Here is a 15,284-nt window from a genome sequence, read left to right as displayed (position 1 = left end):
CGACATTCTGGGTAATTTTAACTATTTGTAATTATTTTAATTAACTGGAACGTGGCTATCTTGGACAAAGTGAAGTTTTGTGTGTTGGTGATTTCTTTTTCTACTATAAATGCCTCTGATGATGGCTCCGTGGTGAGCCGAAACATGTAAGGCAGGTGCTGACGAGGTGGAAAACTTAAAAAAGTGTCACATTTGACGGAAGGAACTTGATTGTTAATTGGTTAGTGTGACGGACCAGAATGAAAGACCTTAAACTAAAATTATTTTTCCATTGGGTTAATTTTAGTAGCCGATGCAAGTTACAGGTTCATTTATGTTGACGTGGGTTCTTTCAGCAAAGACTTAGAATCGACTAAAGCGAACCCGTAGTCTAGTGGTAACGTTCCCACCTCATGACTCAAGGTACGCGGGTTAAAACCCCCTCCCTCCGGGAGGGACTTAAGCCGTGTGTCCCGTGTCGTAGATTTACGGCACGTAAAAGAACCTAATGTCTCTAGGAGACCTCTGAGCAAAATTAGGCAAAAGTTTCCCGCCCAAATAGTTTCCCATTACTCCGGTAGATGGGAAGTATCGGGGACCACTGCCAGAGAGGGCCGACCTCACTGGCAGAACGGGGCTGATAGCGAGCACCAGTACTGGAAGGGCATGGCGCCAGTACAAATTAAAGGGGGACGCACAATAGATTAACAAGTAGTCGCAGTGCATGGGGAAACCCACCCCCTCCAATAATAGCAATAACAATAGACTCCACTATATTCAAGAATTCTTCACTTTGGAAACAAGTGGAGCTCGGCCTTCTAAGAATTCCTCCACCTTAAAACCGCCTGGAAGTAATGAAGCAGTATCATTTGCTTTTGTAAGGGACGAAGCATTTACATTGTCTATGCATCTGTTACGACCATATTCCTGTACACATTTGCCAGTAGGGAAATGTGTCTTCAACTACAGATTATAGCGAGCTAGACGCTATGTGGAGTGTTCCTTTGGGATTCTGTCAAATAAATGGAGAAAACTTCACAGGCCACTGGATGTAAGCGTTGATTTTGCAGTCGACATTGTCAAATGCTGTTGTATTTTACATAACTTTGTATATGATCGAGATGGGTTCAATTTGGATGATTCCTTGACTGTTTGTGGTTTAGAAGAGAGGCCTACCGTTAGCAGTTTTGTTGTAAATAAAACCACCAATTGTTTTCGAGATATGTTGACTAAATATTTTGTTGGTGATAGTGGTAAATTGCCATGACAACTTGGGAGGATTTAGAAAGAGCCTAACTTCACATTCCCATGTAAAAGCATGTTAACAATAACATTAGAATAATACAAAGTACCCGCCGTAGCATGGTATTGTACTCACCAATTAAAACAGCACACAGCAGCCATGACAACTTGGGAGGATTTAGAAAGAGCCTAACTTCATATTCCCACGTAAAAGCATGTTAACAATAACATTAGAATCATACAAAGTACCCGCTGTAGCATGGTATTGTACTCACCAATTAATTTTTGTTGATCCTGAGACTGGTTGTCATAATCTTCAAATAAAATCTTCGATACTTCAACCCAAGCCTGGTGTTTTTTGTTTTTATCTTTGTAATCAGGGTCTGCAGTGTCCCATAACAGCGGATGGCGCTGTACCGCACTTATCAAAGTTTCAATATCCATGGTAAAAACACAGACAACAACAAAAACAATAAAACTATGAAGCACAGTGAAAGATGAAACAGCAGTAATTCAAGAAAAAAAACCGGATACGACAAGTGACGGACGTTAAACTATGCTCCCGTCTGGCCGGCACCATTCGAGGGTACTCAAAGCTGTGACGTCAGTCAGCAAGGCTTGACAAGCGTTCTAGTATAAAGGAGTCCATCGAAAATCAACGCACGTTATAAAGTCCGTAAAGAAGTGCGCGCGTGCCTCGTATTTTGGGATCTATTGGTTTCTATTTCTGCAACGGACGTCACGACGTGCGTTACAACTGAGGCCTTTTGTGCGCTCGTGTGGCCGCAGCCTAGTGACAGTCCAGGAAAAGCTGCGCAGTGAATCGGCAGGTCCATTCGTGAAAGTTGAGGGGTGTTGTGATTAGTCATTCGTTTGTTTTCAGTGCGAGCAGACGTCTCAAATTCAGCTAAAAGCATTCTTCCTTGTACAGTCAAGTTAAAAATTTTTTACTCTTGGAGTCGTATTTGAGTGTATTATTATCTATTTACTGTATTAATATTTTATTTTATTGTTTATTTTTATTCTTTGATTTTATTTTTTGTTTATTTATATTTGTACATTTTTTCTATCTCCTTTAACATGCCACCTACACGAAGTAAATTGAGTGGAAAAGTGTTGCATTCACAATCAAGAGAAATTGTTAGTAATGTATATAAGTATATGAAAGAGGCTGGGCCAACAATTACAGTGAAGAACATAGGAGTGGAAGTAACCAGAACAGTTGGAGCAGTGAGTTTAGTTATGAGCAGTGCTAGCCAGCTGGTAACGGCGTGAGCACAGAAGCTGAAGAATCTCCATTGTTGAGAGCCGTTACCAAACAACGACTGTAAAAGACTGAGGCTTACCGTATGCTGTAGTAATTTATAAAGAGTTCATGTCAGCGATGGCGCTGTAATTGCTTGTAGATCCGAGTCGTGTGTATAAGTGGTCAATAAATCTTTTCACAAATCGAAACACCGTCTATAATCACACCACATGTCCGTGGCAGTATCCTGCATTATCGTGGAGAGACTGATAAATGGTATCATGTCAGGATATCCATAACGCAGAAGAGAACCGCGAGCAGATACTTCCTGAATACAGGCCTAGAAGGTAACCACCACATCAGTTCGCACTCTACATGCCTGGAGCGATTCAAGAAAATCATAAAAACCTTTATGATAGCCGATATCCGTATCGAGGTCAGAGCCTGGGACTTGAGCACGCACGAAAACTGGTGAATTCATGTCGATAAAGTCTGTTTCATTCTATGTTCTGCTACGTCAGTTTCTTTTTAGATGACAGAAGAGGTCAACATGAATAACAGTAAATGAAGTTGTTATACAGCTAAATGCAGGGCACAGGCCACTTACGACTCCATTCATCCAAGTTCACTGAACTTCCTGCATCAAGAGAAGTTGTATTCAGTTTGGTGCTATCGTCCTGCCTGCCGATTTTGCTTCTGTCATGCTGTAATAAAATGGAAGATCATTCTTCACCATCAGAACGCAGTTAGAATGGATAAAATGACTGACGTTTAAAAGAATAGTAGAAGTCGAAATTAGCACTCGCACTTCTCACTGTTCCTGGAGAACTGAGGCTGCTGTGTTCATGTTCGTTGGCCATTACGTCACTACGCACACCTGCTTTATACACAAGGATATACGCAACCCCATTCGCCTAATTACGTGCTTTGAAACAGTGGAAATTAATAAAGATGCGATAATATGTTTCTTTCACATAGAAAACATGTATACTTTCGTTATTCGAAGCCTGAAATTTACCAAAGCAATATTTAAAAATTCAGTTCTTACCTCACAGAAGACATATTTTCTCCTTATTAAAGAGCCCACTCAGTTAACACCACTTAGGGAAATAATCGCTCAGTATTCCGACAGTCATACGAAACATTCTGGCTTTTGCCTGCTACCTGCTGGCCCATCTCCACAGAATGTTCCCCTTTCCTCTCTACTGATTTCCCTTCTTATTCTTATATAGGTGGGTGTTTTTCGACTGATGACTCAGTCTGCAGCCACCTGCTCAAGCTGGTTCCTCGATCGCGGATTTCTCTACCCTGAATATGGAGGCTATTCGTGCCTCCGAAACGTCGGTTTACACAATACACGGCGCCACATCCCAGAAGACGCCATGCTTTATAAATATTCTGTTGGACAAATTCAGAGATTTCAAACGTCGAGCATGTGATACACATAGTAACCACTGTGCTTACAGAGTTGATTCACAACTAGTCGAGTAGATGAGTTGTTTACACCGTCCCATTTATTTTTCTGCCCCCTGGTTTTTATTTTATTGCATTCATTTTTTTTAAATATGGTTTTAGTCCGCAAGCGAACTATACCGACCGAGCGACCGCCGCTTGTTGGCGAAGTTAGTGCCAACCTTAGCGGAAAGAGGGTGTCACGTGGTCAGCGCAACGAATTCCCACTGCCGTTAAATTCGGTTTTTTAGACCGGAGCCGCGATTTCCTTGAAATAGCTCCTCAGTTATCCTCACGGGACTGAGTGGACCCCGTTCCAGACCCCACAGCGCCGGGAATCGAACCCGGACCTCTGGATCTGTAGCCAGGAACTCTGACCACTAGACCACAGAGGCGACCAAGTTTACGAAAATTGGAAAGTGAACAAGGAATTCAATTATTAAGATAATTTATATATACTTCTCAGCTTCATCATATTCGGAAGTTTATATTACTGGCAGTCTTAAAACCCGTGAATGTATGTTGCAGAACTTCCGTATCCGTTTGGCTAGTTCGCAGCAAGAACTAAAGTTCACCTATCAGCTTTGTTATGACTGCCCATCCAAATGAAACTTAAAGAAAAGCAACAACAGATGAATGGATTTTCACGAAATTTGATACTGGGAAGTTACTAGCGATTATTGACACTTTAAAATTTTGGTTAAAATGGGACACATTTTACGAAAAGACTTACATACGATTTTGCTCATAACGCGCTAACATTAATCGAAGTGAGGAAGATGTTTCAAGCAAAAATTTCCGAGAAAAATGAAACATATTTTGTGCTTAACACATTCTTTCTGGAAGCTTTAAAATTCGAGGTCATTAAACAGAAGTGAGCCACCTCTGCAGAACTGTTACACTATAAGTAAATTTCCTTACTTTTTTCTTTTGAAATATTAGAAAAATTTAGACCATTTAAGGTCTCCACCCGAAGTCCAGAAGTAACACAAAAGTATTGGAACAGGATTCTACACTGGACATATAAAGTTATATTCTTTTATGATTTAATTATTACATGTGAATGATGAAGAGGTGGGCATTGTGAAGATGTCAGTGCTTTATGATATATATATTTTATTTATTGCTTGAGAAATGTGGCAGCCTATCGCTTGGGGGGTTTTTCCTTGGGCAAAATAACCACTACTTATGTACAATGAACCTACTGAGGTACCACAATCCTCCTTTAGAAGCTGATAGTCGCTCAGGTTGTCAAGAAATTTCCCGCGCTTTATTGAACCAAAATTTTTCGGTTTAGGCTTACGAGTAATGTATTTATATAGATTTTTGATATATGGGTCTATTGTATAGACAATTTTTGCCAGAAGTGGAGCCACCCTCTTTTTTTCTTTTCTTTTGCACTTGGCCTTAAATTTTAGAACAAAACTTTTTTCAAAAAGTGTCAAGACTATTTATCATTGATTTGTCGACAAATAACATAAACAGCAGGATGAAGAGAATAAATTATGCGTCATTATGTATATAAACTGTGTAAATGCTTCCATGGCGACTGAATGCGGTAAAATCTTCTGGGAAAATTAGCCGCATTAATTTTCGGTTAAAAAAACGTTTCGGAGACTTGCGAACTCTCTGTTATCAGGCTCAATGTGGGGCAGGTTCAGAAGTCACTCGGTCACGCAAGGCAATGCCGCTTCCTCGTTGTTGCATTAAGCGGCAGGAAGAATGGGTGACGTTGAAAGATAATCACTCTCGCTTAAGGTTTGGTACCAGATGCCTAACTTGGAGAGTTCACCCTATCATTCTGGAGTCTGTGGCTCTGTAGCACTGACTCCGTGTCAGAGAGCTGTAAAGCACTGGTTCTGGTCAAGCTTGTCTTTTCTGTCTTGAAGTTATTCGGTCGTAGCTCTAACTTTAATTGACACCAGTAAGGAAGTTGGTCTAGAAGTAAACACCGAGAAAACTAAGTATATGTTACTGCCTCGTCACCAAAATGCAGGGCAAAATCATGACATGAAGATAGGAAACAGATGTTTTGAAAATGTGACACTGTTCAGANGTTGGAGAAAACTGCATAATGAGGAGCTTCATAACTTGTACTCTTCTCCAAGTATAATTAGAATGATCAAGTCAAGGAGGATGAGGTGGGCAGGTCATGTAGCACGAATGGGGGAGACGAGGAATGCGTATAGGATATTGGTGGGAAAGCCAGAAGGAAAGAGACCACAGGGAAGACCAAGGCGTAGGTGGGTGGACAATATTAGAATGGATCTTAGAGAGATAGGATGGGATGTTATGGATTGGATAGATCTGGCTCAGGATAGGGACCAGTGGAGGGCTCTTGTGAACACGGTAATGAACCTTCGGGTTCCAAATGTGCTGGGAAATTCATGAGTAGCTGCAGAATTGGCGGCTCCTCCAGAAGGGCTCAGCTCCATGAGTAAGTAAGCAAGTAAGCCAGCAAGCAAGCAAGCTTTTTTCTGTCGCTTCTAACTTATAGTTTGTTGCTGAAGTCATTCTCATGAAGTAACAGCGTGGGACAGCGACCCTGATCTTCTCGAGAGTGACAGCTTATCGCCCCCTGCCCCCGCAGCACTAAGGTTCATCCTCGATATATGTTCTCGGGTCGAAAATGTGCACATAAGAAAACCGCTTTTCCTCGTCTCACTAATTTGAGTCGACTGAATCACGAACAAAAAGTTCTTGGAAGAAGTATCTCTTGTTTTTCTTTATACGACACGGACAGCAAACAAAGACGCGTCAACAATTTCTTCTATGGTTGTATGTGTACTCGTTGCCACAGTAACGTTTTTACAGAGCCGTTGCCTGATAACGGTAACACTTAAAAACACAGATTGATGGAAGGGGCTTATGAATTACGCCGCTGAGATGGGCTCAGGTGCCACGATATGCATACCAAGTTTCATAAAGATTGGTTCAGCCATTCAAAACTTGGTATGTGGGATACACAGACACACAGACAGATACATCGCACGAGCCTGCTTTATTTTTTTCAAAAACGTTTCTTTACAATGTCGGACCAGAAGTTCTCATAGCGAAGGTTATGAAGGGTTCTATTTTCTGAGCTACAACGCTGTGTAGTCCTTTGAAAGGACCGCCTCTGTGGTCTGGTGGTCAGAGCTCCTGGCTACAAATCCAGAGGTCCCGGGTTCGATTCCCGGCTCTACCAGCTTTTCTGAGAAGTAGTGGGTCTGGAACGAGGTCCACTCAATGAGGAAAAATGAGTAGCTATTTCAAGGAAATAGCGGCTCCGGTCTAGAAAACCGAGATTAACGGCCATGGGGATCCGTTGCGCTGACCACGTGACACCCTCTATCCGCAAAAGCTGGCACTAATTTCGCCGACAAGCGGAGGTCGCTCGGTCAGTATATTTTGCTTGCGGACTACAGGCCACGGATTTTTTTTTGAGTCCTCTGAAAGTCAGCTCTGCTTGCTACCTGCTGGTTTCTTGCTTGCCTAATTAATCGATTCTGAAAATGGAGGTGACATACCCCCAGAAACGTCCGTTGAATTTCACCAGGCTATATGGCCTTATATCTCAGAAGATAAAATCTTAATTTCTTTACATTTTTCGTGACCAACTACATGCATGTAGGGATTATGTCAGGACATCCGATACACACATGTAGATTGGGGAACTATTGAATTGGACCTTAAAGTAAATTTGTTTCTGTGTGGACTGGATTACTCGTAATCTGATTCAGAATAGAGCCTGAAGACTGGCTTTTGTGAACACGGCAACGGACTTTCGGATGTCATATAGGACGAGGAATTTCATGATAAGTCACAACTTCTAAGAGACTTGCTTGAAATTTCAAAAGCCAGTTTATCCTACTGCATGATATGGTATGTTATATTATGAAAATAAAAACAAATATCCCTGACACATACGTCATTATGAATGCCTCAGCTGCCTTCTGAATATGCTTACAAAGCCCTTTACATGTGATTGAAATCATGACATTCCAACCACCAGTTAACTGTAGGCACAGACACGCAGAAGCGCAGCCATAGTGGTTCGTTGGACAGGCAAACTTCAGCACCTTGGAATCCCGAAGAATAAGTTGATGACCTTGAGTGATTATTTTTTCCAGTGTTGGCTTAGGTAATGAGGAGAATAATTTGCGTAGTTTCTGAAGGGTTCTGACACAGAATTATTGTTTTTTTTTTTCCGTCGTCCGGTATTCTAGAGAATAAAATTCGTGTCTTCTCTGTCCTTCACCTGAGGACGGAAACAGATCCAGTTTCCGAAACATCGAGTTTTCTATTCTCTAGAATACCGGACGATGGGAAACGTCCAAAAACCCAGTAATTCTGTGTGGATAATTTGGATTTAATAGAGTCGAGATATCGATATATCTGTCTTGGACCGAAGATTTGCTTTCAAACTACTTGCTTCACTTTAATACGAAAAAAATATGCTTACGAGATCACCATGCTGTCTGTATGTCTCTCGTGCAATATTTTAATCAGTTGACCGACTGTATTGAAATCTGTCGAGAACCTTACGTCACTGGAGACCACCCGAATTTCTTCGTTTTAACTTATAGAATCTGCAATAATTCGAGTCCCGTCAAGGGTAGAACATTCTTATTCTCTCTACAGCGCCCAGCCTCGTATCCAGTGGGTTCCGGGGGCTACCTCTTTCCCAGGAGTGTGGCGCTGACCATTTATCTTCATCTAGTGTTAAGGTTAATAATGTGTGGAGCTGTGCCTTCACGCCTCATACGTCTTCATTGAGTAATATTTACTTGATTACGAACGCGGAAATCCACTTTTAGGCTCGGCGATAATAACAAAGGCGATCGCACGAATTTGTGATGCAATAGAGGCACTAATAATTTTTTTTAGTTTCTTGGGGTGGGGTGAGACCGAGTCAACTTCGCACGTCGGCCATTGGCTGGCCTATTGTACCAGCCACGGATGATGAGTGTGAAGCAGTCGGTGGAATGAGAATTAGCAGGGGAAACCTAAGTACTCGGAGAAAACCTGCCCAAATGCGGCTTTGTCCACCACAAATCCCACGTGACCTGACCGGGAATCGAACCCAGGCTGCCGCAGTGGGAAGCCGGCGACTAACCGCCTGAGCCATGGCGCGGTCTCACTAGTAACACTTAATGTAGTGCTGAAATGCTGGACGATAACATATCGAATAACACGCAAATTGTATGCGCGCGCGCGCGCGCTTGTGCGTCCGTGTGTGTGTCTAAATCAACACATTTGCTGCAAGAAATAAAAAATCTATGTTTAGGTTTCGGTTTAATGGCGATTATTAATGTACTGTTAATTCTAGGCACCTGAAATTTGGTAAGAAAATGGACCAAAAACATGCCTACAAATTCTGTATAAAATGTTCCTTAAAGCTGAACAGTTAGAAACATGGCAACTGCGCGAAATTTTGAAGTTATATCCAACAAATTTAAGATTGACAAAATTTGCACTTAAGCAATAAGTTCTTCTTAATCAGATGTTAATGACGACTATGATGTTCGTGGAAATAATAATAATAATATATAACACATTTATGGCAGAATAGGAGTCGGGATAGCTCAGTCCGTATAGTGACGGGTTACGGGCTGGACGGCTTGGGTCCGATTCAGGACTGGAGAAAGAGAATTTTCTCTTCACAGTGTTCAGGCCTGCTCTGGGGCCCAGCCAGCCTCCTACCTAATGGGTACCGGGGGCCTGTCCCCAACTGTAAAGAGGCCGGGGAGTGAAACTGACGAGTGCTGAGGTTAAGAATGGTGGAGCTATACATCCATTCCACCATACGTCTTCATGGCTGGTAAAATAATTAATTACGCACGAGGACAAATGTGATGTTTTAAATATACTTAGAGGAATTCAATCTTATGACCGTCAGGGCACGATTCCAGCACGCTTGTGCAAGAAGTGAGTTTGCACATTATTATTGCGTTTTAAATTCATATTAGTCTATCTAAATAAGACGATATTTTTAAGGACTGGAAACTGGGCTTCAGGAGTCGTGTTCGGAGCTTCTTGCATATACGAGTATGTATAATGCGGCATGTGCCTGCACAGACTTGTACTGACCAGTGTTCAGATTACGGATATAGCTCTAGCTAACGCGCAGGCAGTTCCACTGCACGCACTGAGAAAGAGGTCATTATAACAGCTTTGTGGCACCGCTGTGTTAATCTAGAAATGTGGCTGAAATNTTATACTTTTTCTTCTACCCTGAAGATGGAGGCGATACGTTCCTCCGAAACGTCGGTTAACACCACATATACACGGTGCCAAATCCCAGAAGACTGCTTTCTTTAAGTGTTTAATCTTCTTACAATTTTCACATTATTAATACACTACAAACAGAGATTTTATATAGAGTCAGGAATCTCACCGTTCCAAAATTGTAACGAAACGGATGTATATATCGATAAATCGAACAATATTCCTTCGATTGAAGTTTATAAAATATCCCAGAATTTAGAATTTTGAACTAGTTTTACTTTTGACTATCTTGAAGTCCGCTAAGAAGATTCCATGTTCTGCCATTCACTTTCTATGTTCAGCTAATTATCTCAATATAGCAACCTAGCAACCCATAGATGTAACTCAAGTTTGCTATTAAGGACACTCCAAATATTGATGCAACTTCCCTCTGCGTGGAAGCGGGGTTGAATACCCCACGATAGCCCTGCTAGTAGGATGAAGTGAAGGAAAGGGAACCCAGTGCGTGGGGGTATAACTTGGCCACCCTGTTCTTGGGTGATATAAACACGGGGACCTGTCCCACCAGGTTAGAGGAGTCTCGAATCTGAGAGTAAAATATGGTCATGGGTCCCATAGGACTTGGACCCGAGAATGAGTATGCTGGCGAGGGCCAGCAGTATTTGTAAATGACAGACCAGTCCTCTAGTCAGAGAGGGTGCCCCACATCAAGGAACCCGCAACTGTCTGACAGTAATGAAAATTTGATCTTGGGCTCCAGATGGGTGCTTGACACAACGACAAACAGCCGCTGACCGTCGGCCGTAACATAACTTTGACTTAGACTCTTAATACTACATAATGTCAATGATAGGATAATTCAAATATGGAGCAGCTGGTGAACTGAGAATTTGCAGGGGAAACCAAATGAGAAATATTGACTCAGTACCGCTTTTTTCCACTAGAAAATCCACATGATCTGGCCTGATTTTGACACCGTTGATAATATCAAGTTAGGAAATGTACGCAAAGATTAAAAATTCTGACCCTTCCGGTACCTTCTGGTTAATTATCCCGATATATATCGAAAACGGTAAGAATTACGAAAACGTGTATATGAAATAACATACATAAGGTAAAAAAAAGGAGGTAACCTCATCCCTCCATGATATGTATGTATTGGCCGTCTTGTAGTGCACTCAATCTCTCATGTCACTTCACTAAATGTTTCGGCATCACTGTGCCATCCTCAGGTGTTATTTACGTTAAACTATTGCACTGCTCGCCATCAGTGTCGTTCGTAAAATTATTTAAAATGTACATTCTTCATCAACTATAATAAAATTTGTATATATTAAAACTAGTCAAGATTTATCATCTTATATGTCTCAATTCAAACTCGCGTATTGTATGATTCTTCCACTATGGGAGTCGTTTTTCCTATATTTTGTGTATACTGTGTCTTATGATGTGTCCTTCCTTTTTGGCTGCGAGCGTTGTAATCATGGACGAGAATCAGTGCAAAAGGACGCTAAAATATAACATTAACCTCATCCCTGTAACAGGCCGTGGAGTCCTATAGTGGTGTGATGGTTATCATTTTTTAAATATTTTTTATCAAATTTTTCCCTGCCCCGATAAATATTTGAGTTTCAATCCAGATTCATGCACGTGGGTCTTCATATAGAGGACCATATTTTATTCCGACGTTACTAAAAATTAGTACTTATCGACAGTCTTTTCAAAAGTTTGCGCTAAAGGTAAGGCATAGTTTTTTCACCTCGGCACTAGCTGGAGTTGAATGGTCAGCGTCACGCCCCGGCCGCTTTATCCCCGGTGAAAGAGCCCCGGTACCCACTGAATAGGAGATTAAGTGGACCCAAGAGCCGGTCTGGATTACGTGAAGAAGAGAAAACTCTTGACCCTACCGGGACTCGAACTCCGACCCCTCAGTCGTCCAGTCTGTAACCAGTCGCTATACCGACTGCGCTATCCCGGCTCTCAAAACTTTGCAGTACTAACTTAACGAAAATCCATTTAGGGGCTTTCGAGTTGCTACACGCAGACAAAGTGAAGCAAGGGGGGGCTCATTTGTGCAACTTTTATTGCTAAACCGCCAAAAAGGAACATTTTTCTCTTTGCTGTAAGCTGCAAAGTAAATATAACCTCGACATGACCTTCCTAACCTAACAAGGCTACGCGGCAAATTAAACTTGTCTCTGTGCTTAATTAATTAATTAATTGAACACAACGTCATGAAGAGTTACGGGGGAGTGGTGGCATAGCTCAACAAGTCTTGACCTCGGCACTAGATGGTGGTGAGCTGTTAGCTTCACGCCCCAGCTACTTTATTCCTGGGAAAGAGCCCTGGTACCCATTGAATAGGAGGCTGGGTGTGCTCCAGGGCCGTTCTGGACGTTGTGGATTGGAGAGAAACCTATTGTTTATAGTCGCTTGCTTCCCACCGCTGCGGTCCGGGTTCGATCCCTGGTCTGGCCAAGTGGGATTTGTGGTGGACAAAGTGGCGCTGGGCCAGGTTTTCTCCGAGTACTTCGGTTTCCTCTGCCAATCTTCATTCCACCAACTGCTCCACAATCACCCTCACCTATCATCTGGGGCTGGTACAATAGGCCAGAAGTGGCCGCAGTACAAGGGACTTAGTCCCACTCCACTAACAATAAAAAAAATAGTACCAACTTTTGCGGATAGAGGGTGTCATGTGGGCAGCACAACGGATCCACACGGCCGTTAATCTCGGTTATCTAGACCGGAGCTACTTCTCAGAAAATTTGGTAGCGCCAGGAATCCAAACCCGGGCCTCTGGATCTGTAGGCAGATACTCTGACCACTAGACCACAAAGGCGGTGCTTAATCATCATCACAGTTCTCTATAATATTTTCTGTTATTTCCTTACCTTCATCATGCAGAGCTGTGTTCGTTTTTCGGTTGACCATTACACACAATACAGGCTGGTACACTATACAAATTACACACACTATACTGATCTATAATGTTCATTCACACACGCACAAATGTCCAGCAGATGTACTTCTATTGATATAATGTACATTTGTACTGAATGTGAAACAGAAAGTCAACTTGACCGCACCCACGAAAGATGTTTTCTTAAACCAGTGACGCCAATGACTACGCAATGAATCAGACTGCTTACCTGCCCACCCTTCTTCCCCCTCAAGTCACAACACACCCCTCAAATGCGGTCACAGATATCAGGCCGTAACCATACAAGGTTTTGTTTACGTTCGGTTACATTTTTCTGGAATTATTTTTGTATTGCTAGTGGGGTGGGACTGAGTCCCTTGTACTGCGGCAACTTCTGGCCTATTGTACCAGCCCCAGATGATAGGTGAGGGTGATTGTGGAGCAATTGGTGGAATGAAGATTGGCAGAGGAAACCGAAGTACTCGGAGAAAACCTGCCCCAGCGCCACTTTGTCCATCACAAATCCCACTTGACCAGACCCGGGATCGAACCCGGGCCGCCGCTGTGGGAAGCCAGCGACTAACCGCTTGAGCTATGGCGCGGCCCTTTCTTGAATTAGCTCACACAAATAGATCCAAATTGTCGTTCGGAGGTCAGTGAAAGGTCCATGGACTTTTTGAACTCTACCAACATTATATCCTTTAAGGAACCCACCATTATCTCTAAATCATGTAACCGACCATAAAATCAAACTCTGAAAAGTTCTGGGCCCAAACATGCCCATATATACGAAGCCTTGAACGCAGATACAGTCTTCTGGGATGTCATATTGCGTAGTATGGCAGATAGCCTCCCCCCCTCCCCCAATCCGAAATTTTGGTACCTCTGCCAGACTACACTTCAGTATCTCAGAAGATCGTAATTCAATTCTCAACATCTTGACAATCTTGAATCTTACATGCATACATTTCCTGATGGTATTCCATTTGATTTACTTTTATACAATTTTTAGTTTTTGAGATTTAAGTGCAAAAGTAAAGCAAAAGAAATCAAAGTTTTCATTATAGTTACTCGTACATGATTTACGTTTTGAAGGCTGTATGTAACTGCTTCAACGGACTAGCTGATTTCCATATTTCAGAGCTCTGTTTACCATAATACAACACTAATGTAACATTTATCATCTACTTGTTTTCATGCCCGTCTCTTTCTTTGTTAGTCCTTCAGTGAAATGACTAACGGAAACAGCTTCAAACTGCGTTTACAAGTGCAAAGATCTTAAGTTTCTACACTGTTAGGTCGGATAATAAAACTTTTATACTCATTTGGAAGGGAAGTACCGATTTTTAAGTGCTTTTCGCCTAAATGCCCATACAGCATTTACGCGTGGATCAGGAAATTTATTCCACACACGAGGAAAAACTTAATATCACTTTAAATGTAAAAATTGCCCTCATGCTTAATGATTATATTGTGCCTAGCCCAAAGTTATAAATAATTATTTATTATGTTAATGTTAAACAACGTTACTATAGGATTCTGACGATGGTGTATAATACACTGATATGTTGGATTTTGGACTTCATCCATCGTCCTGGTTTTTAAGATGTGTCCAGTGATGGAGGCTAGCTCTTTCTAAGGGACCCAACTGAATAGGTTTTTCCTTCACCTGAGGACGGAAACAGATCCAGTTTCCGAAACGTCGTGTTTTTATTTGTTATCTTAAAAACCAGGACGATGGATGAAGTCCAAAATCCCAACATATTAAACAACGTTGTTTACATTCCCTACAGAATGGACAATACTTTGTAAGATGAGGCACCGACTAAATAATTAATATTAATTTACTACATCAACATCACAAGCCACACATACAATTTTATATACACAAAATATAAATTATTCCAATTTGTCCGTGGGAACGCAACAAAATTACAAAAACCAACAACTGACTCGATGATCTAAAACATCGATCAAAGAATTTTATTCTTGTTTTATACTATAACTTCTGTTTTATGTAATTTAATTTGTTGTATTTTTACGTCAAGTATTTTATATAATTAATGTATTGTATCCAATTTTACTAGTACTGCTTTTCGGTGGTGTATATGTGTTGGCCATGTATTTTCCTGATGATGGCAATTAATAGCCGAAACATGTAGCAGAGCCGAAACTAGGCAATGATCTTGATATTTGTTGTGTTGTGACGGTTGTAATAAAGAGGTTGTCTAT

The 15,284-nt window shown here is 41.6% G+C and overlaps 2 protein-coding genes across 4 annotated transcripts in view; one reads left to right on the top strand and one right to left on the bottom strand.

The window, feature by feature from the left end:
• The window catches only part of LOC117282561, a 15,998-nt gene extending 2,558 nt beyond the window's left edge, over window positions 1-13,440 (bottom strand). Inside the window, exon 1 of one of the 2 annotated variants that reach the window (XM_033752719.1) lies at window positions 13,024-13,440. In XM_033752719.1, coding sequence (XP_033608610.1) covers window positions 13,024-13,063 — 40 coding nt within the window. In that variant the 5' untranslated portion in view covers window positions 13,064-13,440. Of the gene's footprint in view, window positions 1-1,496; window positions 1,965-13,023 lie in introns of those variants that run through there. The other variant, XM_033752718.1, reaches the window with a different exon arrangement.
• Window positions 1-15,284, top strand: part of LOC111867550 (long-chain fatty acid transport protein 4) — a gene marked incomplete at its 5' end in the record, with an annotated part of 56,027 nt that overhangs the window by 9,432 nt on the left and 31,311 nt on the right.

Source organism: Cryptotermes secundus, unplaced genomic scaffold, assembly GCF_002891405.2.
Source record: "Cryptotermes secundus unplaced genomic scaffold, Csec_1.0 scaffold2975, whole genome shotgun sequence".
NCBI lineage: Eukaryota > Metazoa > Arthropoda > Insecta > Blattodea > Kalotermitidae > Cryptotermes > Cryptotermes secundus.
Note: the sequence above shows the minus strand (reverse complement) of the source record. Positions and strands in the feature narration are given on the sequence as shown.